General features: G+C 38.0%; 1 protein-coding gene across 3 annotated transcripts in view; it reads right to left on the bottom strand.

The window, feature by feature from the left end:
- Positions 1-25,621, bottom strand: part of atp8b4 (ATPase phospholipid transporting 8B4) — a 47,898-nt gene that overhangs the window by 13,591 nt on the left and 8,686 nt on the right. For 2 of the 3 annotated variants that reach the window (XM_048158374.1, XM_048158376.1), the window contains 16 exons: positions 18,601-18,659; positions 15,108-15,221; positions 14,615-14,713; positions 14,417-14,478; positions 14,195-14,267; positions 10,843-10,913; positions 10,612-10,694; positions 7,197-7,355; positions 6,893-6,981; positions 6,196-6,392; positions 3,418-3,626; positions 3,298-3,341; positions 3,022-3,187; positions 2,707-2,895; positions 2,316-2,431; positions 7-171 (listed from right to left, as the gene is read on the bottom strand). In XM_048158374.1, coding sequence (XP_048014331.1) covers positions 7-171; positions 2,316-2,431; positions 2,707-2,895; positions 3,022-3,187; positions 3,298-3,341; positions 3,418-3,626; positions 6,196-6,392; positions 6,893-6,981; positions 7,197-7,355; positions 10,612-10,694; positions 10,843-10,913; positions 14,195-14,267; positions 14,417-14,478; positions 14,615-14,713; positions 15,108-15,221; positions 18,601-18,659 — 1,895 coding nt within the window. Of the gene's footprint in view, positions 1-6; positions 172-2,315; positions 2,432-2,706; positions 2,896-3,021; positions 3,188-3,297; positions 3,342-3,417; positions 3,627-6,195; positions 6,393-6,892; positions 6,982-7,196; positions 7,356-10,611; positions 10,695-10,842; positions 10,914-14,194; positions 14,268-14,416; positions 14,479-14,614; positions 14,714-15,107; positions 15,222-18,600; positions 18,660-19,107; positions 19,204-25,621 lie in introns of all 3 variants that reach the window. The other variant, XM_048158375.1, reaches the window with a different exon arrangement.

The raw sequence follows: 25,621 nt of genomic DNA, 5'->3' as shown, positions 1-25,621 counted from the left end.
ATTTACCATCATGCCCTGCTCTATTTCTTCATACAGAGCCCCGAGTTTTTCTTCTCTGTTATCCAGGGTCGTGCTGGCGAACAGCAGTTTCTTCATCCATTCATCAAACATGTCTTCATCCAGGTCTTTGTACGCCAGCGCTAATGTTCTCAGACCCTCTCCAGCGAACTCCTACCGCACAGAATCAGAGGGCAGGCATTTAGCAGAGGGATATATTTATCTCTCACCGTGAAACTTGAAACTCAGTCAATTATAATTATATCAAATATTTCTTCAGTGAAAATAAGGAGCACGCTACGCAGTTCTTCCCATCTTTGATCTGATTTGATGTGTTTGCTACCATTAAGCTTCTAAAAAGCATGCTATTTTTACCCCGCTAGCATAGCTTCTCCTGTGACGTGAGTCTTATTGCTCTCTGAAGAACCGCAGAAAGCCGTAAATGAGACATGAATGATGGACAGCGTCTCATTATAGCCTCATAATAAGTTGGCTGTTTTTAGACTGACCAGTCAAGCTCTAGACAATAGCATTATTGTTTCTTTGAATATGGTTTGACTGCTAAAAACTACATTTTCTGAGAAAATTCATATGGTGTTTGCAAAAGACGTACCTTTTGTCGAAGTAGCTAATATCAATGCTAACAATAATGTGCAGGCAAGGACATTAATGAATCACACTTCTTGGAGACATCAGGTGTGTTTGTATAAAGTGTTTTCCATCTAAAAAGCCTACAAGAAACTTAATGGAATTAATTTGAATAAAATAAAGCCCATCTCTACTAAAACCGAGCTTTCAGCCCTGGAGAAATGAGCCTCTTTTGTATCGACTGTGCCGCTCTGACACTCAAGGTGTGCATTTGCTGTAATTTGTCAAGCGGAACGGTGCGTCTACATCTCTAGGTGTCACGATTCTCAAGTGCTTCAATAGTCAAGACATTGAGTGGAGTAGAAACAAACACAATGAAATTACTTTAAAAATACAAGAATCTGCATATTCTGAAGCTTTCAAGGTTTTTAGTGATGTCTGAAATAGGCCAAAGTTTGGTAACAGTGTCAGTGTCAGACGGTAATACTGCTGTACTTCAATACCAAGGTTTACATGGCACTCCAAAGTACTTGTTTTACTCTAAAAGTACAAACAATACCATGATATTACCATTGTAAAAGAACATGGAACATGAAAATATGGAGCAAATAACATGGTATTATCATGCTAAAGGCCCAAAACATGGTTTTACCATGGTATTACTATACTTCAAAATAACATGCCCCAAAATGTGTCTTGCCATGGTAAAATAACATGGTAAATTCCCAATAACATGATTTTACCATCTAAATAACATGTTATTACTATAGTGCATGCCCAAAAACATGGTATTTCCATGGTTCTTTCTCCAAAACACGGTCTTATCATGAGGTTTCATCCAAATGAATGCCCCAGAACATAGTCTTACCATGGTGTCATATCTAAATAACATAGTATTACCATGGTAAATCCCCAACAACAGGGCTTTACTGTGGTACTGCATCCAAATGACATGGTATTGTCAATCATGGTAAATGTCTCAAAACATGGTCTTTCCATACTGTATCCAAAAAAACATGGCATTAGCATGGTAAATGCCAAACTATATGATTTTACAATGCTACTGCATCCAAACAACATAGTATTACCACAGAACATGTGGAGGAAACAAGATATTTCCATGGAAAATGCCCCAAAACATGGTCTTACCATGGTATCCCATTAAAATAACATAGTATTAACATGTTAAATGCCCAACAGCATTGTTTTACCATGGTACTGCACCCAAATAACATGGTATTATTATAGTGAATGCCAAAAATCATGGTATTATTATGGTAAATGCTCAAAAACATGATTTTACAATGATACTGCATCCAAAAAACATGGTATTATCACAGTACATGAGCAAAAACATGGGTTTACCATGGTGCTGCATTCAAATAGCGTGGTATTACAACAGCACATGCCCCAAAACAGTGGTATTACCATGGTAAATGCCCCAAAACCATGTTATTACCATGAAAATGCCTCTAAAACATGTGTTTACCATGTTATCACATCCAAATAACATAGTATTAACATGGTACATTCACAAAAAAATATGTTATCACCACAATACATGCCCAGTAATGGGTGCCACATCCAAAAAACAGTAATATGATGGAACTCTATGGTACTTTTTTGTTAGTGGCAGCACACCATAGTACTATACTGGTGATCAGCATCCACAACATAAAGACCAGCTGATGTTTTCTACAGGGAAGGATGGCTTAGCAATAGAGACTTACATTAAGGTGCTCTGAGGTAGTAAACATAAGCTCTTCATTAGACGGGTCCAGCCTGTCGAAGAGTATTGTGTCGGCTCCTTTTGAGTAAAGCTTTAACTGCCCCTTTGGGTTCCTCACTGTAGAAGAGACAGGAAATGAGAGCGCTACTTATAAATGTCCAAGTATACAATAAAACAGTTTCAACAGGCCGGCTAGCTATTGATTCCTCTATATGAACGGATGAATTATGCATACAGACCCATAAGAGAGAGAATTATGTCTGGGATGATTCATAGCTTTTGTGAAATATTAAAGGTATCAGACAAGACTGTGACTAAGATTACATCATTTATTTAAAAAAAGAAACATGCATGTCATTTATTCTTGAAGATTAAAATTAAAATTTACCAACCAATAACGCTCATTCTCTTCCGGACGTTGTTGAAGTCTAAAATGGCCAGTAGCTGATAGGTGACCGCCTGACCCATCTCATATAAAGTGATGGTTTCTGGAGTTCGGGATCGAAATACGAAGCCAAAGTTGCGTGCAGCAGTAACCAGGGCTCCTTCATCCGGAGACTGTGCCTGATACACCAGCTCACCTTTAACAAGTCATAATTTCAGAGGCATTTCAATCAAATTCCACTCAAAATCTCTTCTGCTGCATATACAATAAAAGGGCTACTGGGATATGAAGATATATTTAAGGAGTCTGTGGTCCAGTTTACCCTCATTTCTCTCTTCTGGCATGACGGTGTGGCAGAGCGCTAACAGACGGAAGAATTCCTGCACCAGAGGCTCTTCCAGCTTGATGGCCTCGACCAAACTGCTGTCATGGAAACGGAATTTCCGGTCCATCAGTGGGTTGAAGGAGAAATCTACACATGGTGTTTTCTACAAGAGTCAGAGACAAGCATGACTGCCAAATACTTCACCACACTGGATAATGTCTGATTATATATTTTAATTTACCAATATTTTAAATCAACAATTGGTTTCATTACCTCTGTAATATCCACTTTATGCCCAAAATCATCATAAACATCACCTAGACAAACAGAATCACAGCAATCAATAAATATACCCACAAGTGTGGATGTATAACAGGTAGTGTTTAAGCGTACCGTAGGTCTTGCCATTGATGGAACACTTATTGAACACCATGATGTTCTGGGTCAGGGTGCCCGTTTTGTCTGAGAAGATAAACTCCACCTGGCCCAGCTCCTCGTTGAGGGTGGTGGTCCGCGCCTCGGCAGGAGTGTCTTTACGGCTATAGTACATTCGTCTGTCCCAGTTTATGAAGTAACTATGGCCCAGCCGCAAAACTTCTACACTGTAATACAATAAGTTTCATGTAAATGACTAAGTCTGATATTTGGAGCATTATAAAATCCCTGAACTTAGAGGTGGGGAAAAAAGGTGAAAAAGTGTGTAATACTTCAAGTGTTGTCTATCCCCCATTATTTTTCTGTAAGAACTTGTTTTTGTCTGTACATTGTTTAAATAAAAATTCGAAATTATGAGATATTTATGACATAAAATTTGAAATTACGATAAAAAGTAAAAAATATGAGATAAAAAGTCAATAATTCTGGCATAAATTTATGATAAAAACACAATTATGAGACAAAGAGTCAAAATTATGACCTATACTAAGCCAGAATGATTAGATAAAAAGTTACAATTGCGATACTAAGTCATAATTATGAGATAAAAAAGTCAACATTATGACAAAAACTCAAGCTGAATTTATGACATATATTTAGTCATAATTATGAGATACCACATCTTAATTACAAGATAAAAAAACTCAAAATCATTACATACTAAGTCATAATTATGAGATAAAAAGTCAAAATTATGACAAAAAGTCATTGCGAAATAAAAAGCTGAATTTATGACATATAGTTAGTCATAATTATGAGATAAAGTGAAAATTATGAAACCAAGACTTAATTATAAAATAAAAAAATCAACATCATTACATACTAAGTCATAATTATGAGATAAAAAGTCAACATTATGACAAAAACTCATTTTGAAATAAAAAGCTGAATTTATGGCATATAGTTAGTCATAATTATGAGATACCACATCTTAATTACAAGATAAAAACTCAAAATCATTACATACTAAGTCATAATTATGAGATAAAAAGTCAAAATTATGATAAAAAGTCATTGCGAAATAAAAAGCTGAATTTATGACATATAGTTAGTCATAATTATGAGATAAAGTGAAAATTATGAAACCAAGACTTAATTATAAGATAAAAAAATCAACATCATTACATACTAAGTCATAATTATGAGATAAAAAGTCAAAATTATGACAGTCATTGCAAAATAAAAAGAATTTATGACATTTAGTCACAATTATGAGATAAAGTGAAAATTATGAGATAGCAAGTCTTAATTATAAGATAAAAAACTCAAAATCATTACATACTAAGTCATAATTATAAGATAAAAAAGTCCAAATTATGACAAAAAGTCCAAATTATGACAAAAAGTCATTGTGAAATAAAAAGCTGAATTCATGACATATAGTGTCATAATTAAGAGATAGTGAAAATGATGAAATAACAAGTCTTAATTATAAGATAAAAATCAAAGTTATTACATACTAAGTCATAATTATGAATAATTATGATAAAGTCAAAATTATGACAAAAAGTTAATTGCGAAATAAAAAGCTGAATTTATGACATATAGTCATAATTATGAGATAAAGTGAAAATTATGAAACCAAGACTTAATTATAAGATAAAAAAATCAACATCATTACATACTAAGTCATAATTATGAGATAAAAAGTAAAAATTATGACAAAGTCATTGCGAAATAAAAAGATGAATTTATGACATTTAGTCACAATTATGAGATAAAGTGAAAATTATGAGATAGCAAGTCTTAATTATAAGATAAAAAACTCAAAATCATTACATACTAAGTCATAATTATGAGATAAAAAAGTCAAAATTATGACAAAAAGTCATTGCGAAATAAAAAGCTGAATTTATGACATATAGTGTCATAATTAAGAGAGAAAGTGAAAATTATGAAACCAAGACTTTATTATTACATACTAAGTCATAATTAAGAATAATTATGATAAAGTCAAAATTATGACAAAAAGTTAATTGCGAAATAAAAAGCTGAATTTATGACATATAGTCATAATTATGAGATAAAGTGAAAATTATGAAACCAAGACTTAATTATAAGATAAAAAATCAAAATCATTACATATTAAGTCATAATTATGAGATAAAAAGTAAAAATTATGACAAAGTCATTGTGAAATAAAAAGCTGAATTCATGACATAGTTAGTCATGAGATAAAGTTAAAATTATGATACCAAATCTAAATTATAAGATTAAAAAAATCAGTATTATTACATACTAAGTCATAATTATGAGACAAAAAAGTCAAAATTATGACAAAAGGTTAATTGTGGAAAAAAAAGCTGAATTTATGACATATGTCATAATTTTGCGATAAAAGTTAAAATTATGAGATACCAAGTCTTAATTATAAGATAAAAAATCTAAATCATTACATTAGTCATAATTATGAGATAAAAAGTCAAAACTAGGACAAAAAGTCATAACTGTGAAATGAAAAGCTGTATGACACTTATAACTGTGACAGAAAAAGTCAAAATTATGAGATAAAAGGTCAAAATTATGACATAAAAAGTATAACATAATTATGATTTACCAAAGCATGACTTTTTTGATGGAAATGGGCATCCATACATAGCACATATGCAATGTCTGATTTTGTCAAGTTTTTTCTTCTTCTTTTTGTTTTTTTACAGTAAACAATAGTATTAATGTGCTGAAATCTGGCTCCTGAAGCAAAACCAGTTTACCACCACACTGCACGATCTGACCTACCTAACATAAAGTGAGATGGGTACAACAGTGTTGAGGATGATAACGTAAGACCAGAAGGTCAGGAAGCCAGAGAAGACTGCATTGATCGTGAGTTCCTTCCACTGAAGATACGCCCAGAAGTCGCTGCCTACGCTCTGCTCCCAAATGGTGTTTCCGATGGCCAGTATGATCCCCATACAGATGAGAAACCCAAAGATCTGGAAAACCATGAAATGTGTCGTAACAGAATCAAAATTCTGTCACCATTTACTCACCCTCATGTCGTTCCAAAGACTTTCATTCATCTTTGAAACACAAATGAAGATTCTTTAAATGAAATCTGAGAGACTTCTGTCCCTCCATTGAAAGTCTATTCACCCAAAACTCTGACGCTTCAAAACATTCATAAAGAGAATCATTTTTAATGCAAGTCTTCCGAAGAGATACGATTGCTTTATATATTGAACAGATTTAAGGACAGAAATCTCTCAGAGAGAGACATTTCTGATATTTGCATTCTGAAGATGAACAGAAGTCTTATGGGTTTGGAATGACATGAGAGTGAGTGACAGAATTTTCATTTTTGGGTGAGCTATCACTTTAACGCATGCAAAGCGTTTTACAATAACAAATTGAACTGCCCTTTTGAAAGGCTGGCGGTATGAGTAAGTGAGATGCCACATGTCGATCATTCCCAGCATGCTGCACACACACTCACCCACAGCACTAAGGTGTTCATCAGTTTATCGATGCTGGTCCTTTTGAACGTCGTCCTCCCACAGTTTTGCATGAGCTTGGTTTGGAGTCCTGACGGGGAAGAAGAAAACCCAGTTCATCTTAGGACAGATCACGGTGTGCGTTAGGAGCTAAGCATAGCTAATAACATTAATTACAGATGAGGCAGAAGAACGAGGCAGTCAATATGTCTCTGAGGAACATCTACTCAAGATAGCTAATCAATCGTCCATGAAAATGCCATCCGGCTAGGACAATTAATGGAGGAATATTGAAGAGAAATGTACCGGCGAAGATAACCAATCCAAAACACCACTCAGTGTTACGGAGCACACAGCCTCTCAAGAGCATTTTCTCGTTGTCCAGTGGGTACTTGTTATCTTTCCAGAATAGTGTCCCCGTGAACTTGTCCAGTTTGTTGTTGGGAGGCTCGCAGATGACTTCCCCTGGGAGACACGTTCAAAGACAACATGTAACAGGAAGATGAAGCTGGTGTTCATTCAGAAGCAAGTATTGTTTGGCTATTTTTGGTTTATCAATAATTTCGACTTTTTGTCGTATCTCGCATTTATTATTTGACATTTTCACTTATTGTGTACCAATCCAAAGACCGATGCGAAACCAGCTAGCAGATAATGACACGCTGCAGATTATCCATGTGTGAAAGGTCACCGTTGTTTTAGCAAAAAGAACCACTTAGCATAGCAACTCTTCTATATTTTAAAAATATTACAAAAAAAACAACAACAGCAATATAACTACATTTTTAGACAGTGTTGTCTAAAATCATTTGTGTTAAAACAAAGCTGAAAAAAAAAAAATAATAAAAATAAAATATATATATATATATATATATATATATATATATATGTATAATATGAAAAAAATAATAAAACATTTATCTTGAACTCTGTCATAGAAACTAGCATGTATAAACCTTAATTAAACAATTTAATAATCAATTAAAAATGAATGTATACCTGTATTATATTATAATATTACATTATATTACATTATTATATTATATTACGCTGTACCCACATTGGACCAGCAGTTTTTAAAGGGGTGATGAACTGAGAAATCAAATTTTCCTTGAGCTTTTGACACATAAGAGGTCATCATACTTTAAGAATATCCTGTAAGATTTAGAGCTGAAAACTTCCTTGTTTAGTCCAATAAAAGCTTTAATTGACACCAGACCCAGTGAACGACAGGATTTACAAAGTGGGGATCTATGACGTCAAAGGGCAGCAAGCATCGCCTCTACAGAACAAGATCAACGCCTACTTCATCGCTACCTGTTTAGCCCCGCCCACTGATTTGCGCATGACGTGCAATAGAATAGGTAGCCTAAGTAACATAGGCCTACGTGGTGCTAAACCGGATCGAGTTACCAAGCAATAAACATGCCGTTGAGGATTACAATATTGTGCAGTGCCTGAACTCGACAGTAATGCAACAACATGTCAGTAACTGTGTTAATTCTAATGCCTGATCTGTTAATGATTCATGTACAGTCAGATGATCTTTGTCTGTGTGTCAGTAAATCAAACCAGTGACTAAACGTCAACTTGCGTTGTTTCTCTTAGTAGGATGAAAATAATCTGTTATTTAACGGTGATTAAATTATATAAAGAAAGCGATCAAAGAAAGCCCCCTTTGCAATTGTTGGAGCTGAAGCTGTCAATCAAACAGCGCAAGTCGACGCGCAAAACTCCCATTTTATTCAACGAATCTTTTAGTTATATCGCGTTTGCACTGTTAGTGAAGATGAAAGCATTTGTTAGTGTACAGAAATTGAGTTGCAATGACGAGATCACTGCTTTCATACGCTCAACATGTCTGTGATCGGCTACAGTGTTCATCTCTGCAACCTTTCATGCCACGATCTAAATGTAATGCAACACTTTTCACAATTAGTTAACCTTAGAGCTGTAATAGTAAAAACATGCTAAAAGAGAGAGTAATAATTGGCTATTTTTAAATTTAAAGATGTCAGCCAATCACAGCAGTGGGCGTTTACACTGAAGTCTCACAGCAGACACGCCCCTTAAAACAGAGCGTTCAAATCAGAGGGTTAAAATCAGGGAAGGAAAAAACGCCTTTTATTTATAAATTTTGACAATTTTGGATGTAAAAAGAATACTAACATTATAAGTGCACCCCAGGAAACATTATAAAACAATAAAACAACACAGTTCATGACCCCTTTTAAAATGAATGAATGGATAAATGATTCAGCTGCGGCGCCATCTTCTGGCGAGATGCGGAAATTAATTTGGCGTCACTCTTAAAGGATCTCCACTTTTAAATAAACTTTTCCTGATAATTTACTCAACCCCATGTCATCCAAGATGTTCATGTCTTTCTTTCGTCAGTCGAAAAGAATTTATGGTTTTTGAGGAAAACATTACAGGATTTTTCTCCATATAGTGGACTTCAACGGCTACCAACAGGTTGAAGGTCCAAATTGTAGTTTTAGTGCAGCTTCAAAAGGCTTTAAACAATACCAGACGAGGAATAAGGGTCTTATCTAGCAAAACGATCGGTCATTTAAGAAAAAAAATACAACTGTTTATGCTTTATAAACACAAAATATCGCCTTGAGCTTCCGCATTACTTCCCGTTTCTGCATTCTTCAAAACGCTTACGCTGAATGTCCTACACCTACCCTATTCTACTTACGGAAAAAAAACAAAACTAATTTAAAAATCGCAATACATATCGAATCGGCACCCAAGTATCTTGATAGTATCGAATCAGGAGATAGGCGTATCGTCCCAGCCCTAATAGTTTCCTAGTGTGTGTGCACCTTAGTTACCATTGCAACCTATTGTGTCCACCTGCCCCTTGTTAATTAACTCATTTAGTCTGTGGCTGTGTCCGAAATCGCCCCTCATACCCTTAAATAGGACACTATTTGAGGGGACAGACATTTGTAGTGGTGTCCGAAACCATAGTGGATGTCATCGAAAGATAACGACGAGAATACTTTTTGTGAATACTTCTGAGAGTACTTTTTGTACCTTTAAAAGTCGTTATTTTTGTTTTGTTTTTCCACACAAAAAGTATTCTTGTCACTTCATAACATTAACGTTAAACCACTGCAGTCACGTAGACTATTTTAACAATGTCTTTAGTACCTTTCTAGACCTTGACAGTGGTGATTAAATTGCTGTCTATGGATGAGCCAGAAAACTCTCAGATTTTATCAAAAATGTCTTAATTTGTGTTCTGAAGATGAACAAAGGTCTTACAGGTGTGGAACGACATGAGGGTGAGTGATTAATGACAGAATTTTAATTTTTTGGGTGAACAGACCCTTTAAAGCCATATAATGTGAACTATCGTTCATGTTTGTATTACAAACTATATGGAATGAGTGTGTTCAAATCTCTAATCCTAATTAGAAGCATTAGCAATAGTGCTACAGCAACTACTGAAAAATATTATGTTTTCCATTGGCTACACTCTAGTTTAACTTTAATGGAATCCAAGCGAAAACACTACAAATCTTGTTACAAACACTCCTTGAGAGCTTCGAAAGATATATGTGAGCATACCAAAGGCCCTGCAAAAGAAAGCCACAGAGATCAATCCAATCAATGTGACGGATGCAATAAGTGTCAATGTTTACCCGTGTTGACTCAAGTTCATTTCTGTTGATGGTGCACTAATCGTGTGTCTGAATAAAAGCTTTACCATTAAAGTCAGCAAGCTTCGCAACATCGTCCCCGAGGTCTGAGGTTACAGTCAAGGCTTGGCGCACCTTCAGGTTGGTTTCTCTGTTGGAAAGAGTCGATAGAATGAAAGAAGCTCATGTTCATTTGTGCTATACAGTCACAAAATCGAATTTGAGATGCTTGTGCTGGATGTTGAACATGTTTAAAGGGTATATTAGTGCCACCATACATTTCACAGAAAACCTCTCACCCATCTAGCTCTGCAGTCTCGATATAGCACAGTCCATAGGGCTCACTGCTAGAGAGGAGGAGAAGGTCAGCCTGTAGACAGAAGAGAGAGTGTGCAAAACTCATAAATCATGTGCCGGATGAGTCCACTCTTTACAATATGGTGCTATCATCTACTGAAGTCTGCAGATAATGCCAGACATGCTGGGATCATCAAAATCTTTTTTCTGTCAGTTTGATGTGTATAGTCCGTTATATTTCGGTGCCATGGTTGGTTAGGGTTTTTATTCCGCTCCTGGCTCGCTTTCTATGGCAGCCAATAGAAACATAGGGTAAAAAGTTGTGAAATTTGGTGCAATGACTGGGGAAGGTCTGAACATTCCTGATGGCAATTTTGAGATCTGCCTCTGAAACCCTCTAACGCCACCAATGGTACAAATTTTCAATTACATTTCTGCAAATAACTTTTGAACTTTTAACCAGGGGCCTCAACAAACGTCTAACACCGTGTCCTAACCAGAAGCGATACGAAAAAAATGTGTCTGTCCACACCAGACGCGACACGAATATAAGACGCGATGGTACAAGAGGATTACCAAATCATTGTTTTAAGTGTGAAAATATAGCAAAAGTAACACAGAAATTCAAAAACAATGGACTTGTGACAAGGCCCCTGAAATAATAAGGCCTTCAATTTAAGCTTTCATTTAGTGATGAGGGATTTTTTTGCTAAACAAAGAGCTGGAGAAATACTAAGCGAGTGTCTCAGAGCCAACAAAAGCTATGAAAAGAGTGACTGTTTATCTCACAGAGTAAGATGCAGCCTGCAGAAATGACATGCATGGTTGTTGTTCTCACTGGAGCTACTTACTGTAGCCAAAGCACAATAAAGTCAGTTAGCCATTTCCAAAGCCCATATTTACAAAATATAGATTCTGGGAATCAATACTCTGGTCTCATGAGACCAAATCAATCATTTTGGATCTAACAGCATTTTTTCAACATGGCAATGAGGATATGCATTCTCCCAAGGTGAAAAACCTTCTGTGGACATGTATTGCACTCAATCTTAACACTCTTGAGCGCCTGTGGGGGATCCTGTAGAGATGAGTTGAGCAACACTCCCCATTAAAGATCAGGGCATTTTAGGAGCTCATCATCCAGCTATATATATATATATATATATATATATATATATATATATATATATATATATATATATATATATATATATATATATATTTTTTGTGAGTTTTATTTTTACATATTGTGTTTTAATTTTATTTATATAGACAAAATAATATAAATAGTACAAACCCGATTCCAAAAAAGTTGGGACACTGTACATATTGTGAATAAAAACAGAATGCAATGATGTGGAAGTTTCAAATTTCAATATTTTATTCAGAATACAACATAGATGACATATCAAATGTTTAAACTGAGAAAATGTATCATTTTAAGGGAAAAATAAGTTGATTTTAAATTTCATGGCATCAACACATCTCAAAAAAGTTGGGAAAAGGCCATGTTTACCACTGTGTGGCATCCCCTCTTTTTTTCAGTCTGCAAATGTCTGGGGACTGAGGAGACAAGTTGCTCAAGTTTAGGAATAGGAATGTTGTCCCATTCTTGTCTAATACAGGCTTCTAGTTGCTCAACTGTCTTAGGTCTTCTTTGTTGCATCTTCCTCTTTATGATGCGCAAAATGTTTTCTATGGGTGAAAGATCTGGACTGCAGGCTGGCCATTTCAGTACCCGGATCCTTCTTCTACGCAGCCATGATGTTGTAATTGATGCAGTATGTAGTCTGGCATTGTCATGTTGGAAAATGCAAGGTCTTCCCTGAAAGAGACGATGTCTGGATGGGAGCATATGTTGTTCTAGAACTTGGATATACCTTTCAGCATTGATGGTGCCTTTCCAGATGTGTAAGCTGCCCATGCCACACGCACTCATGCAACCCCATACCATCAGAGATGCAGGCTTCTGAACTGAGCGCTGATAACAACTTGGGTTGTCCTTGTCCTCTTTAGTCCAGATGACATGGTGTCCCAGTTTTCCAAAAAGAACTTCAAATTTTGATTCGCCTGACCACAGAACAGTTTTCCACTTTGCCACAGTCCATTTTAAATGAGCCTTGGCCCAGAGAAAACGCCTTCGCTTCTGGATCATGTTTAATTATGGCTTCTTTTTTGACCTATAGAGTTTTAGCCAGCAACGGCGAATGGCACAGTGGATTGTGTTCACCGACAATGTTTTCTGGAAGTATTCCTGAGCCCATGTTGTGATTTCCATTACAGTAGCATTCCTGTATGTGATGCAGTGCCGTCTAAGGGCCCGAAGATCACGGGCATCCAGTATGGTTTTCCGGCCTTGACCCTTACGCACAGAGATTGTTCCAGATTCTCTGAATCTTTGGATGATATTATGCACTGTAGATGATGATAACTTCAAACTCTTTGCAATTTTTCTCTGAGAAACTCCTTTCTGATATTGCTCCACTATTTTTTGCCGCAGCATTGGGGGAATTGGTGATCCTCTGCCCATCTTGACTTCTGAGAGACACTGCCACTCTGAGAGGCTCTCTTTATACCCAATCATGTGGCCAATTGACCTAGTAAGTTGCAAATTGTTCCTCCAGCTGTTCCTTATATGTACATTTAAATTTTACAGCCTCTTATTGCTACCTGTCCCAACTTTTTTGGAATGTGTAGCTCTCATGAAATCCAAAATGAGCCAATATTTGGCATGACATTTCAAAATGTCTCACTTTCAACATTTGATATGTTATCTATATTCTATTGTGAATAAAATATAAGTTCATGAGATTTGTAAATTATTGCATTCCTTTTTTATTCACAATTTGCACAGTGTCCCAACTTTTTTGGAATCGGGTTTGTAAACATTTTAATATTGGCCATTTCTCAGTTACAGGTCATAACATGAAAGCAATATATTGGCTTATTGCATTAGCCAAAAACTGACTCAAGATCTTCAGACCAGTTTTTATAATTATAAATAAATGTAATTATTTCGATAATTATTTCATTCCAACGGAAAAAGAAAGAAACTAATGAATTTGACTCTAAAAACATGGAAGCGAGTCTGGATCTTTACAATGTTTTCACTTATTGAAATCAATCAGTATCAGAACAGTTTTTGACAATTAGAGTTTATAAATTAGGATTAAATCTGCTTATAAGCTTTGAACCAATTGGCATAAAATAATATGTCTGATGTTGTTTGACTCTTTGGATCATGATTAGTACAACACACATGATGTGATTGTCATATCCGCTATATTTATTATATTTGCTGTTTTAAAGTTAGCTTGTTTGGCTATAGTATGTTAGCAAAAAATTGAAACTTACAGCAACAAACTGGTTGTTCTCAAGTTTGATGATATCACCCACTCTTACATTCATCCACTTTTCATTCTGCAATCTGAAGGAGAGACATTTTTATGTGTTTGTTCTGCAACAAATCGTTATTCATATCCTAAACATCTCTTAAAGCATTTACAGTTCAATAATTGTATCTCAACAGCAATATTTACAGCAGAAAAAGCTGATATGTGGCATAAATGCACTTACTTTCCTTTGATGAGTACCTGAGACTGCCGGGTGTTGACTTGTTGATCACTTTTATGGCGGAACTAAAATCCAAAACAGATCAATCACAGCAAACATCAGTTTAGCTTATTTTAGGCAGCCCACAGACAGCAGACTGCCTTTGTAATTGCAGTATTCACAGTCGTAAAGATAAACAGGACTGGAATAGATTCTTCTCACATAGTCATCAGTAGCATCTTTGACAGCTGTGATAGCCAACACCAACACCAAAGGCACAATGGTGGTGAACCACGAAAGAGACGAGATTTCTGGAATTAACTGCAACATAAAACAGAGTATTAGTGTTGTAAAGCATTAAAGAAATAGTTCACCCCAAAATGGAAATTCTCAAATGTATGACTTTCTTTTATCTGCAGAACACAAAAGAAGACATTTTGGACTTGGTTTTTGTCCATACAGTGAAAGTCAATGAGTCCCAAACCAACAATGGTCCACACTGACTTTCATTTTATGGCCAAAAAGTAATTTTCATACAGTCATACAGGTTGGAATGACATTTTCAGTTGCTGTACGTATAACAAACTTTCATTGTAATGTAGTATCAAATCCATTGAAATCCAGGATCAAATCTGGGCATGTACATGAATTTTATAAATGAGACTCCAGATTTATCTTCAGTATTTTCATAAGTGACCTTAAAAGGCTGGCAAACCTGCAGTATCAGCAGTACTAGGAAGTAGGCGTTCGCAAAACGTTGAAACTGCTCGAACAAGTTAATGGGCAGGAAGGTGAAAACGTTGTATTTTGCTGTCTTGATGCGATTGTCCTGGGAAAGAATCATAGAAAAGTAAATCATTCAAACTTTGAATTTTAATTCTAACTGACAGTTAGAATACAAGAAAAGTTTCTTTCAATTTTAAAACAACAGAAGTTGACCTAAGTGCTTTAAAGATGCACTACTGTTCAAAGTTTTGGGGTGGTAACGTTTTTGAACATTAGTCTCTTAAGCTCACCAAGACAACACTTAATTGATCCAAAATACAGTAAAACAGTAATTTTGTGAAACATTATTACAATTTAAAATAAAAAGCTGGATTTTCAGCATCATTATTCCAGTCTTCAGTGTCACATGATCCTTCAGAAATCTATGCTGATTTGCTGAACTGTTTTCAACATTGATTGTTTTTAACACTGCTTAATAAAAAATCATGGAAACCATTTTTTCATGATTCTCTGATGAATAGAAGTAGTAAATCGCTTCTTTTTCAAGTAACCATGTTCATAACACAAATTACAATAAAAAGGCAACAATTTACAATAAGTTTCCATTAGTTAACTACATAAGTTAACGTGAACTAACAATGAACTAACTTGTAAAGCATTCATTAATATCAGTTAAAGGGTTAGTTCACCCAAAAATGAAAATTATGTCATTAATGACTCACCCTCATGTCGTTCCAAACCCGTAAGACCTCCGTTCATCTTCGGAACACAGTTTAAGAAATTTTAGATTTAGTCCGAGAGCTTTCTGTCCCTCCATTGAAAATGTATGTACGGTAGACTGTCCATGTCCAGAAAGGTAATAAAAACATCATCAAAGTAGTCCATGTGACATCAGTGGGTTAGTTCGAATTTTTTGAAGCATCATAAATATATTTTGGTCCAAAAATAACAAAAACTACGACTTTATTCAGCATTGTCTTCTCTTCCGGAATCCTTTCCATTGAATTGATTCCATTGAATTGATTCCATTGAATCCTTTCATCTGTCGGCGTTGGTAATGCACTTTTACGTCGCCGTGGTTGTTTTTGGCGATTAGGACATCCGCAACATTTTGAAGCATCGAAAATACATTTTGGTCCAAAAATAACAAAAACTACGACTTTATTCAGCATTGTATTCTCTTCCGGGTCTGTTGTCAATCCGCGTTCACAACTCCGCTTCTTCTTCTTTCCTGTTTTACGGCAGTTGGCATCCAGCTTATTGGTGCATTACCGCCCCCTTCTGCTCCGGAGTGTGGTTCACGACTCCGCAGTGACGCTGCTGATGTATACAGTCTGAGGGAGACGCACGCTGTATTCAAGCTATTCTACATTGTTTGTATTTTGGTATTGCTATATTTTTTAAAATGGTGCATAAGTGTGCATGTCGCGGATGTCCTAATTGCCAAAAACAACCACGGCGACATAAAAATTTATTACCAACGCCGACAGATGAAAGGATTCAGTGGAATCAATTCAATGGAATCAATTCAATGGAAAGGATTCCGGAAGAGAATACAATGCTGAATAAAGTCTTAGTTTTTGTTATTTTTGGACCAAAATGTATTTTCGATGCTTCAAAAAATTCTAACTAACCCACTGATGTCACATGGACTACTTTGATGATGTTTTTATTACCTTTCTGGACATGGACAGTATACCGTACATACATTTTCAATGGAGGGACAGAAAGCTCTCAGACTAAATCTAAAATATCTTAAACTGTGTTCCGAAGATGAACGAAGGTCTTACGGGTTTGGAACGACATGAGGGTGAGTCATTAATGACATAATTTTCATTTTTGGGTGAACTAACCCTTTAAATGTACAGTAAGCGATTTCTTAGAAATGCTGTTGAAAGTGGATTGGACCAAGCAGTACCACACACTTGTAGTCAATCAGCAGTAGGGGGCGTGTCCACTCATGGTGGGGGAGGAGAGAGATTGAGCAAGAGGGAGATTTGAAGAGAGATACAGTCTGCGTCCAAAATCCTAGGTAGCTGTCTTGCTGCCTCACTGCCTTATAAGAGAATGACTTGTACGGCAGTGTTTGTGCATGAAGGTACCTCATGAAACTGATTTCGGACAGACTTCTGAGGCAGTGTAACAGTTTAAAGATCTACAGCAATATAGCGCGAGCTTTGGTGAGAACTAAACAAATAATTAATTACTACAATAGTAATTTCTTGATAGAAATGATATCAAAATTGAAATATGTTGGTCAAAATCGTACATTTATACACAAACTGAGCAGCAAACGCAACTTTCGGACGCCATCTGTATTTTTCTAGCTCAACTGTCACAGAATGGAAAGCAAAGGATTGTGGGACATCAAAGGCAGCTAAGGATTCATCTATGCTGCCTTTAAAAATCACTCGGAGGAAGGCATCTCATGAGACAGGAAGTGAAGCTAACATTGGATTCGGACGTGCCTTGATGCCTTCGTACCTTGAAATGTGTCCTCAGAAGGCAGCATTTTACAGTTTTCGGACGCAGCCACAGTCTTAATTACTTAAAGGCACAATATGTAAGATTTTTGCAGTAAAATATCCAAAAACACTACCCTGGTGTTATATATTTTGTTCACTTGAGTACTTACAATATCCCACATGTTTCCAAATATTTGTAAATCATGAGAAAATCGCGATTTTAACCAAGGATCTGGGACGTGTCCAGGAGTCGCCTATCAATGACATCATACCCACGTTACCCTCGGTTTCCGGTTTTTTTTTGTAGAAACCATGGAAACCCCAAAGACGCTTTAATATTTACATGTTTTATTAGACAAGGGAACAACTGTTTTGATATATTTATAGACAGAAAATGAAATATTGTTATATAGCTCAACACGTTTAGTCTTATTGTTTAAATCTAATTTTCTTGATTTTCCGAGAGTACCATGCTTTACCATGCCTCAGAGAAAAACACTATTTTGTCAAGTCGGTACTTTGATGGCACATGTGATCGTAAGGTGGCTACAGCACCAATCAAAGTCGGACAAATTTTCTAACCAGAATGCATTGCTTTTGTCAGGCAGCAGCCAATCTTTGCGGAACCGCATGAACAAGCCTAAAGACTAATCACTAACAAGAAACACCTGTGAACAATAAAACAATGAACCAATGAGAATGTGACACATAGACTAGGGAACCAATCAGAACATGACACATGAGACTAGGGAACCAATCAGAACATGACACATGAGACTAGGGAAGCACAGGAAAAACAGGAAACATGATGGTGAGAATTACAAAATAAAATACATAAAAACATAAACTTGAAACAAAACCACAGCACAGGTGTGACAAACTTTAACATAAACATTAACAAAGATGAATAAATACTGTGACAAATGTATTGCACATTGTTAGTTAATGCATTAACTAATGTTAACTAATGGGACCTTATTGTAAAGTGTCACCAATAAAAGACATTTACAGACTTACAGCATAACTGAACCTCTCATTGTAGTCCCGATCGTTGGCTCGAACATGACGTTCCTCCTCTAGAGTTGAACAGAAGTTTAGATTAGTAAACTATTGGAAAGAAACACCTGAGGCACCATCAAGTACATTTCCATAGAAAGCTACAACAGATGTGAACTTTCAAAACAACATACACTAACAGCCAAAAATCCTTATGTGTATCTCAATGTCAGTACAGTTTGTCCACTAAAAACATACTTCCCATTATCTCCTCTTACTTAGTTTCTGTAAGTGAGTGAGGAGCCGTAAATGGGCTCAATATTTTCAAAAGCCACTAACAGCGATGTCTATGAGATCATCAGTGAATATCTCTCAGCAAATGGGGGACGTAAAAATAGAAAGAGAGTAAGTGAGAACCTATCATTGATCCTTAGAAATCAAACATCTCCTGGAAAAAGTTTTCTTCCAGGATATTTCCCCCCGTTTATAATCTCGCCCACCCAATCCCACAAGTCCTTGAAGCTCTACCTTCTCCGGGTGATTTCGAGCGTGGGTTCCAACCTCCTCTCCATGGTACTAACATCCATAGCCATCGCAGCGCCATTGCCTGTTTGCAATGTCATTCTTCGAGCGGCACAAACAAAAGTTCAGGCATTAGATTGAACCCTAACTTCAGTGCAAATCAAATTACAGGGTCATTAACAAGACATTCAAACCATGAAGTACTGCATAGTCTGAGGTGTCTGCTTTCGGTTGGGCAGCTATTTCACGGAATGAAGCAGACGTTGCCTACACTTGTCTGTGAGTGTGTGAGATTGAGACATGTTTTCCTCAGTCCCGCCTGTGGAATTTCATCACCTGCAGGGTTTATGCTTATTAGCATAAAACTACTCCTAATCATTTACTAGAGGAGTTAGAGAGGCGTCTAGCATTATAAACACAGTACTCGCCTTTGCAAGACCCAAAGGAATATTTTATTGCTCTGAAGTTGCTCTTTAATTTTTTGCTAATCATGAACAACACTGTTGAGAAATATCATTAAAGTCAGCATGAAGTGGAAGTTGTGATAGTCTTTTCTTCTCTATTGTAATGTATATCTGAGTGTAACGGTTTCTTAAAGGGTTAGTTCACCAAAAAAATGAAAATTCTGTCATTAATTACTCACCCTCATGTCGTTCCACACCCAAAAGACCTTCGTTCATCTTCGGAACACAAATTAAGATATTTCTGATGGCTCAGTGAGGCTTCTTTTGCCAGCAATGTCACCGAACCTCTCGAGATCCATAAAGGTACTCAAAAACAGTTTAAAACAGTTCATGTGAGTACAGTGGTTCTATCTTAATGTTATAAAGCGAAGAGAATACTTTTTGTGCGGCAAAAAAACTAAATAACGCCTTATTCCACAATATCTAGTGATGGCCAATTTCAAAACACTGCTTCACGAAGCTTTGAAGCTTTACGAATCTTTTGTTTTGAATCAGTTGTTTGGAGCACAAAAGTCACGGGATTTTAGCAGTTTGGCAGTTTGATATGTGACCCGAACAACTGATTCGAAACAAAAGATTCGTAAAGCTTCGAAGCTTCATGAAGCAGTGTTTTGAAATCGGCCATCACTAGATATTGTTGAAAAGTCGTTATTTTGTTTTTTTTTGGCACACAAAAAGTATTCTCGTCGTTTTATAATAGGTTTGGTGACATTGCTGGCAATAGAAGCCTCACTGAGCCATCGGATCAAAAATATCTTCAAAAATATCTTAATTTGTGTTACAAAGATGAACAAAGGTCTTATGGTGCGTTCACACCAGACATGAATGAAGCGAGTGATTTACAAGCTAAGTCAATGCAAAGACACGAATAGACATCCTGCGGCACGAATGACGCGGTGCAAATTGAGCATTTTGGGCGTTTCGCGCGAATCACGCAAGTGGAAAAATCTGAACTTTGGCGAATATTCGTGACATGATTACGACGTAGCAAGCGGAGGCAGAAATCCGAAACAACAATGGAGGACAAAATCATTGTCACTGTACGATACATCTTTGTACTTTTATAGAAACAGGAATAAAAAGGATCTTGCTTGGAAGAAAGTGAGCAAGGAGGTCTGGTAAGTTGTAAAAAACGCTCTTTACTCAATTTGAGCTATATATACATATTGAGACTACAAGCTAGCTAAAGCCAGAAAATTGAGCTTATTCGGCATATTTTATAACTACTTTCCCGCTGTTACATGTGCACTCTGTTTTGGACTTGTTTTGGACTTGTGTTGTTCCATTTCCCGCCACTAGTTAATCACCATGGTTACTGAGCACTCCAATCATCACATTCAGCTGTGTCTAATCACTACCTTGTTATCCCTTGTATATAAGCCCTGTGTTTCCTGTCATGTGTTGTCCGGTATCGTTCATGTGTAGTTTGGTGTATGTTCCTGCCTGTTCCTGTACTCTCTTGTATTCTGCTGTGGATATTCTAGTAAAAGACTTGTTTAGATATATTTCTCCTCGTCGTGTGCTTTATACACCAGCTAACGTAACAGAATACCGGACCTAAAAACAGTTAGACAGTTTCCGGCGTGTTTAGTGTTTGTTGCTTTCCGTTTCAGTGTTTGTTTTTTCGTGTTTCACTTCTCGTTCCCGTCAATATGTACACACCCGCATTTCTGTTAATCTGCCTTGAGCAGAAGGACCGCTCCCTCGAGGAACATTTGAACGACTTTTTGTTTCTAGTACCATCGACACATTTCCCGGACAGCAGCCTTTGCAACTTTCTGTTTGCCGGCCTGAACACCGCCACCAAGGCGCAGCTGTCTGGGGAAGGGCCTCGAGGGAGCTTCGCTGAATACGTGGAGTGGGTACTGGCGTCATGTGGATTGTCAATGACCGTGGATTTCGGCAACAACGACGTCAGTCCCACTCCCACTCCCACTCCAGTGCCCAGCCAGGAACCATCAGATGGCGTGGAAGGACAGCGCGAACCTTCCGAAGACAGAGAGCCCGCCTCCACCGCGATGCAGGAGCCAGCGACTAGCGGAACGACTGAGTGTAACATCGCCGCGGAGACGGAGCCCAGCGTGTCTGACCAGGTGCGTGAGTGTGCCGTTACCATCGCCGAGGGAGACAGTGTGGAAGACGAGGGGTTGGAAGGGAGCCCCGCCCACACTCCCGCCACTGAGAGTGAGTTCCAGGCAAGCACTATGGACCATTTTGAATTTGGAGAGGAGTTCCTATCCCTGGAAAATCCTGAGACTGTCTACTCCATTCTTGATGAACTGGTCCCACCCAGCCTCCCTCTCCCACCTCCTCTCCAAATTCCTGGTAATGACTTTGTCTACCTCTCTTCCTCTGCTATTCTGCCTGTTCTCCAGACCACAACCTTGCCTGCTACCCAGCCCTCGCTGTCTCACATCACGCCCTCAGCTCTACACCAGCCTCCTCTCAGTGGCATGGCTACACCTGGGCCCCTTCTGTGAGCCAGCTTCAGGCGATGAGGATCCTGCGGCTCCGCCCCCGGCCTCAGGTCACGTCGTTACACCTCGACTCATCGTCCTGACTCCTCCGCCTCTGCTCCTGCCACCCTCGTCTACAGCAGTGACCATCGAGTGTTCGGCTCCACTGGACTCCCTCGGTCCTGCGACTCTGCGCCTGGGTCAGACTACGCCATCACTTCGCCACAGACTTACGGGTCGTTCGAGTTTCTCCGACCCTCCACCCCTATGGCTCCGTTGGGCTCCACCTTCCCTCAGACTCCGCCTCAGCCCTCAGTCGTTCCAGCTCCACCTCAGCCCTCCGGTACCCTGCTGCTGCCTCGGGGGGCCGTCGCGAGGACTTCGTCGCGGACTCAGAGGTCATCGGCATCACTCTGCTCCTTCGGCTCTCTGTCTTCGCCAAAGGACCCCTCTACATCGGCTGCGCTGCTTCCACGCCTCCCCAAGGTTGTTTGGAGCTATGCAACACCTCGGCTCCTCCCTCCAGCAATGCCGCCATGGGTCTCCGTCCTGGCTGTGGCCTGGAGCAACATCTGGACTCCTCTGCTCAAAGCTACTACCTGGACTTCACCGCCACCTGCACCTCCCTGGATTTCTGCACCACCCTGGACTCCTACACTTCACCTCCTCCTGGATAGCCGTCCGCCTCCCGAACCGCCTCCTACATCATCTACATCATTTCTTCTTCATCTTCCTCTCTCCACGGCGCGAGGACGCGCCTTTCTGGGAGGGGGTGATATGTTACATGTGCACTCTGTTTTGGACTTGTTTTGGACTTGTGTTGTTCCATTTCCCGCCACTAGTTAATCACCATGGTTACTGAGCACTCCAATCATCACATTCAGCTGTGTCTAATCACTACTTTGTTATCCCTTGTATATAAGCCCTGTGTTTCCTGTCATGTGTTGTCCGGTATCGTTCATGTGTAGTTTGGTGTATGTTCCTGCCTGTTCCTGTACTCTCTTGTATTCTCCTGTGGATAATCTAGAAAAAGACTTGTTTAGATATATTTCTCCTTGTCGTGTGCTTTATACACCAGCTAACGTAACACCCGCTGACGAGTTGATGTGTTTATTCAGAGGAAGTGTGCAGAAACGAGACTGGAGCAGCCTGGCAGAAGACCCTCTGATGACCCTGACCCTGCGTCTGTTGTTAAGTGAATTTCACGCGCGAAAGAAGCGATTAATGAATTTTTTTTTTAAAAAAGCATCCAACTATACGCGAATAGAATGATTTATTCGCGCAAGTCACATTTGGTGTGAACGCCCCATTACAGATGTAGACCGACATGAGGGTGAGTAATAAATGACATTATTTTCATTTTTGGGAGAACTAACCCTTTAAACAACAACAAAAATAGGGCGGGACTTGATTGGATGGTTGTGGTTTGCCATTGGTTGATCTCATATGAGTGACAGGTGCCCCCCACCCATGCCAGTAAACACGTCATAAAATGCTATTTCAGATTCAGTCTCTAAATTCCATGTTAAAAACAGCTGATATGTCCACCTGTGACTGGACACAAACACTGCAGCAATTGTAAACAACCAAACTCTGCTACAAGTTTTTCCTCCTCTTGACTTGTTTGGGACACGTCTTGCTCTGTATTTTTACATTCCTCCATGTTTCATCATCTCTCTCAAATATAAATAAGTTAAAAGAAGTCCTGCCCACTGCATGCCAAGTAAGTATATGTGGTACATCAAAACCTCAAGTTGACACATTTCTACCATTATACAGGATATAATGTCATACCACACCAGTCCTACATATAGCACACAGTAGCTCAGAAAATGTGGTTTTGGGGGAACTTGTTTGAGTTCATGTGGACTCTATAGACTTAACCTTGCCAAACCTAAGACTTCTGAAACTCTAGAGGCAAAACATATGAGATTAATGGGGTCTTTCCCTCATGAGAAACAACAGGAGAGAAAATGTAGGCTACGTCTACATTTATCCGGATACATCTGAATCCTTTTCATTTCAAAATGCTTCAAAACGTCCACACTAGCGTTTTCAAGCATTTCCAAAAGATTCACATCCACACTGAAAATTCACCTCATTGCACATGTGTAAACTTCACAAACACTCACTGAGATGATGCAGATGGAGCAGATATAATAAAGTTCTCATGCTATTCTTCTGGCATTTTATTTAGCAAAATATCTCACCATTCACTGATGCGTCCAGGTTGCACTCAGCCACCAATATATGATTGGTCTAAAACGCAATTGCCCTTATGTTTTGCAGAAATTGCGAGTAAATTTTCAGTCATCTTTGCAGGACCGTGATATGAAGAGTGTGCAAAGAAACAGTCCGACTCTCTAACCATTAGGCCACAACTGCCCCAATTTGAAAAACAATATGCGATTTCCAGAATTTTCTAGCAATAAACTACTAGAAAAAAAATTCCCAAAACACCAGAATAAGCAATAGGCTAAAAAGCGAAGCTAAATTAAGCTGTCACATAGGGAGGCTATCAATAAACTTATTTTTTCCCCATTACATTTAAGAAAAGAATTGGATTTGTTTTCCTTGCAATAACATGGACACTTGCAGCACAACATAATCCATCCTCAATGTCAATCTTTTATAGTATCTCATATGTTTATAGTCTGTGACTCAATAGCTGGACTCTCTGAAGATGTTGGACCTACTGTTGTACCGCAGGAGTATTTACAATGTTCTCTGTGTTACTGTATCATCATGGTGCCATGTAACATAATCTATCCAAATCGATAGAAATTTGGGGATCTGGGCTGGAGTCCAGTTTATATTTTGCTGAGGGTCACATAATATCATGGCCCAAACAAGCTGGCTGGAGTTGAATTGCACTAGTCACTCCAGACTTCCTCAAATACCGCTAAATGTCACATTCACAGCCAGACGTGCTGAACAGGAACCGTTTGCAAGACTTACCAAATCAGTGAGTCTCTAAATCCCACACTGTTTGCGCTTCTGACGTGAATAATTATCAAACTGACGACTTTTGCCTGGTGGACTATAAGACAAGGGGAAAATTCCTATTACATTAAAAAAGGGACCAGAGCCACAACTAGAGACCTAAATATCTAAAATCTTGGGATGGAGCATTAAGCGACCACCTAGCAACCACCCTGTAAACCCAAATTAAGTTGGCAAAACTCAAAATTTTTGAGGTAATCAGTTGCCTCAAAATTTTAAGTTAAGAAATTCAACATTTAAGAAAGTAGAACTTGTTTTGCTTTCTTAAAAAACAAGTTTTGTCTTGTTTTTTAAGAAAGCAGAACTTGTTTTGTACACATTTATTATTCTTAACATATTTGAGTACACAAATTCATACATTTAACTTAAAATTATCGTGTAACCTCAATGTAAACATTTTTATTAGTGTAAACTTAGCTAGTTATAACAAGCTAATTCAGACAATGTTAACTTGCTTGCTTGCTAACATGTTAACAATAGTATGGTATAGCACTTGCTGAATGAGTACAGCAATATAAAGCATTTAACATACTTGCTCTCAAATCAAGCCGCATGCGCCACTTCATAATGGTAACTCTCCAAAAACCCACATTAACA

Source organism: Megalobrama amblycephala, linkage group LG15 (assembly GCF_018812025.1).
Source record: "Megalobrama amblycephala isolate DHTTF-2021 linkage group LG15, ASM1881202v1, whole genome shotgun sequence".
In the NCBI taxonomy this organism is placed as follows: domain Eukaryota; kingdom Metazoa; phylum Chordata; class Actinopteri; order Cypriniformes; family Xenocyprididae; genus Megalobrama; species Megalobrama amblycephala.
This window is presented reverse-complemented; position numbering and strand designations above follow the sequence as displayed.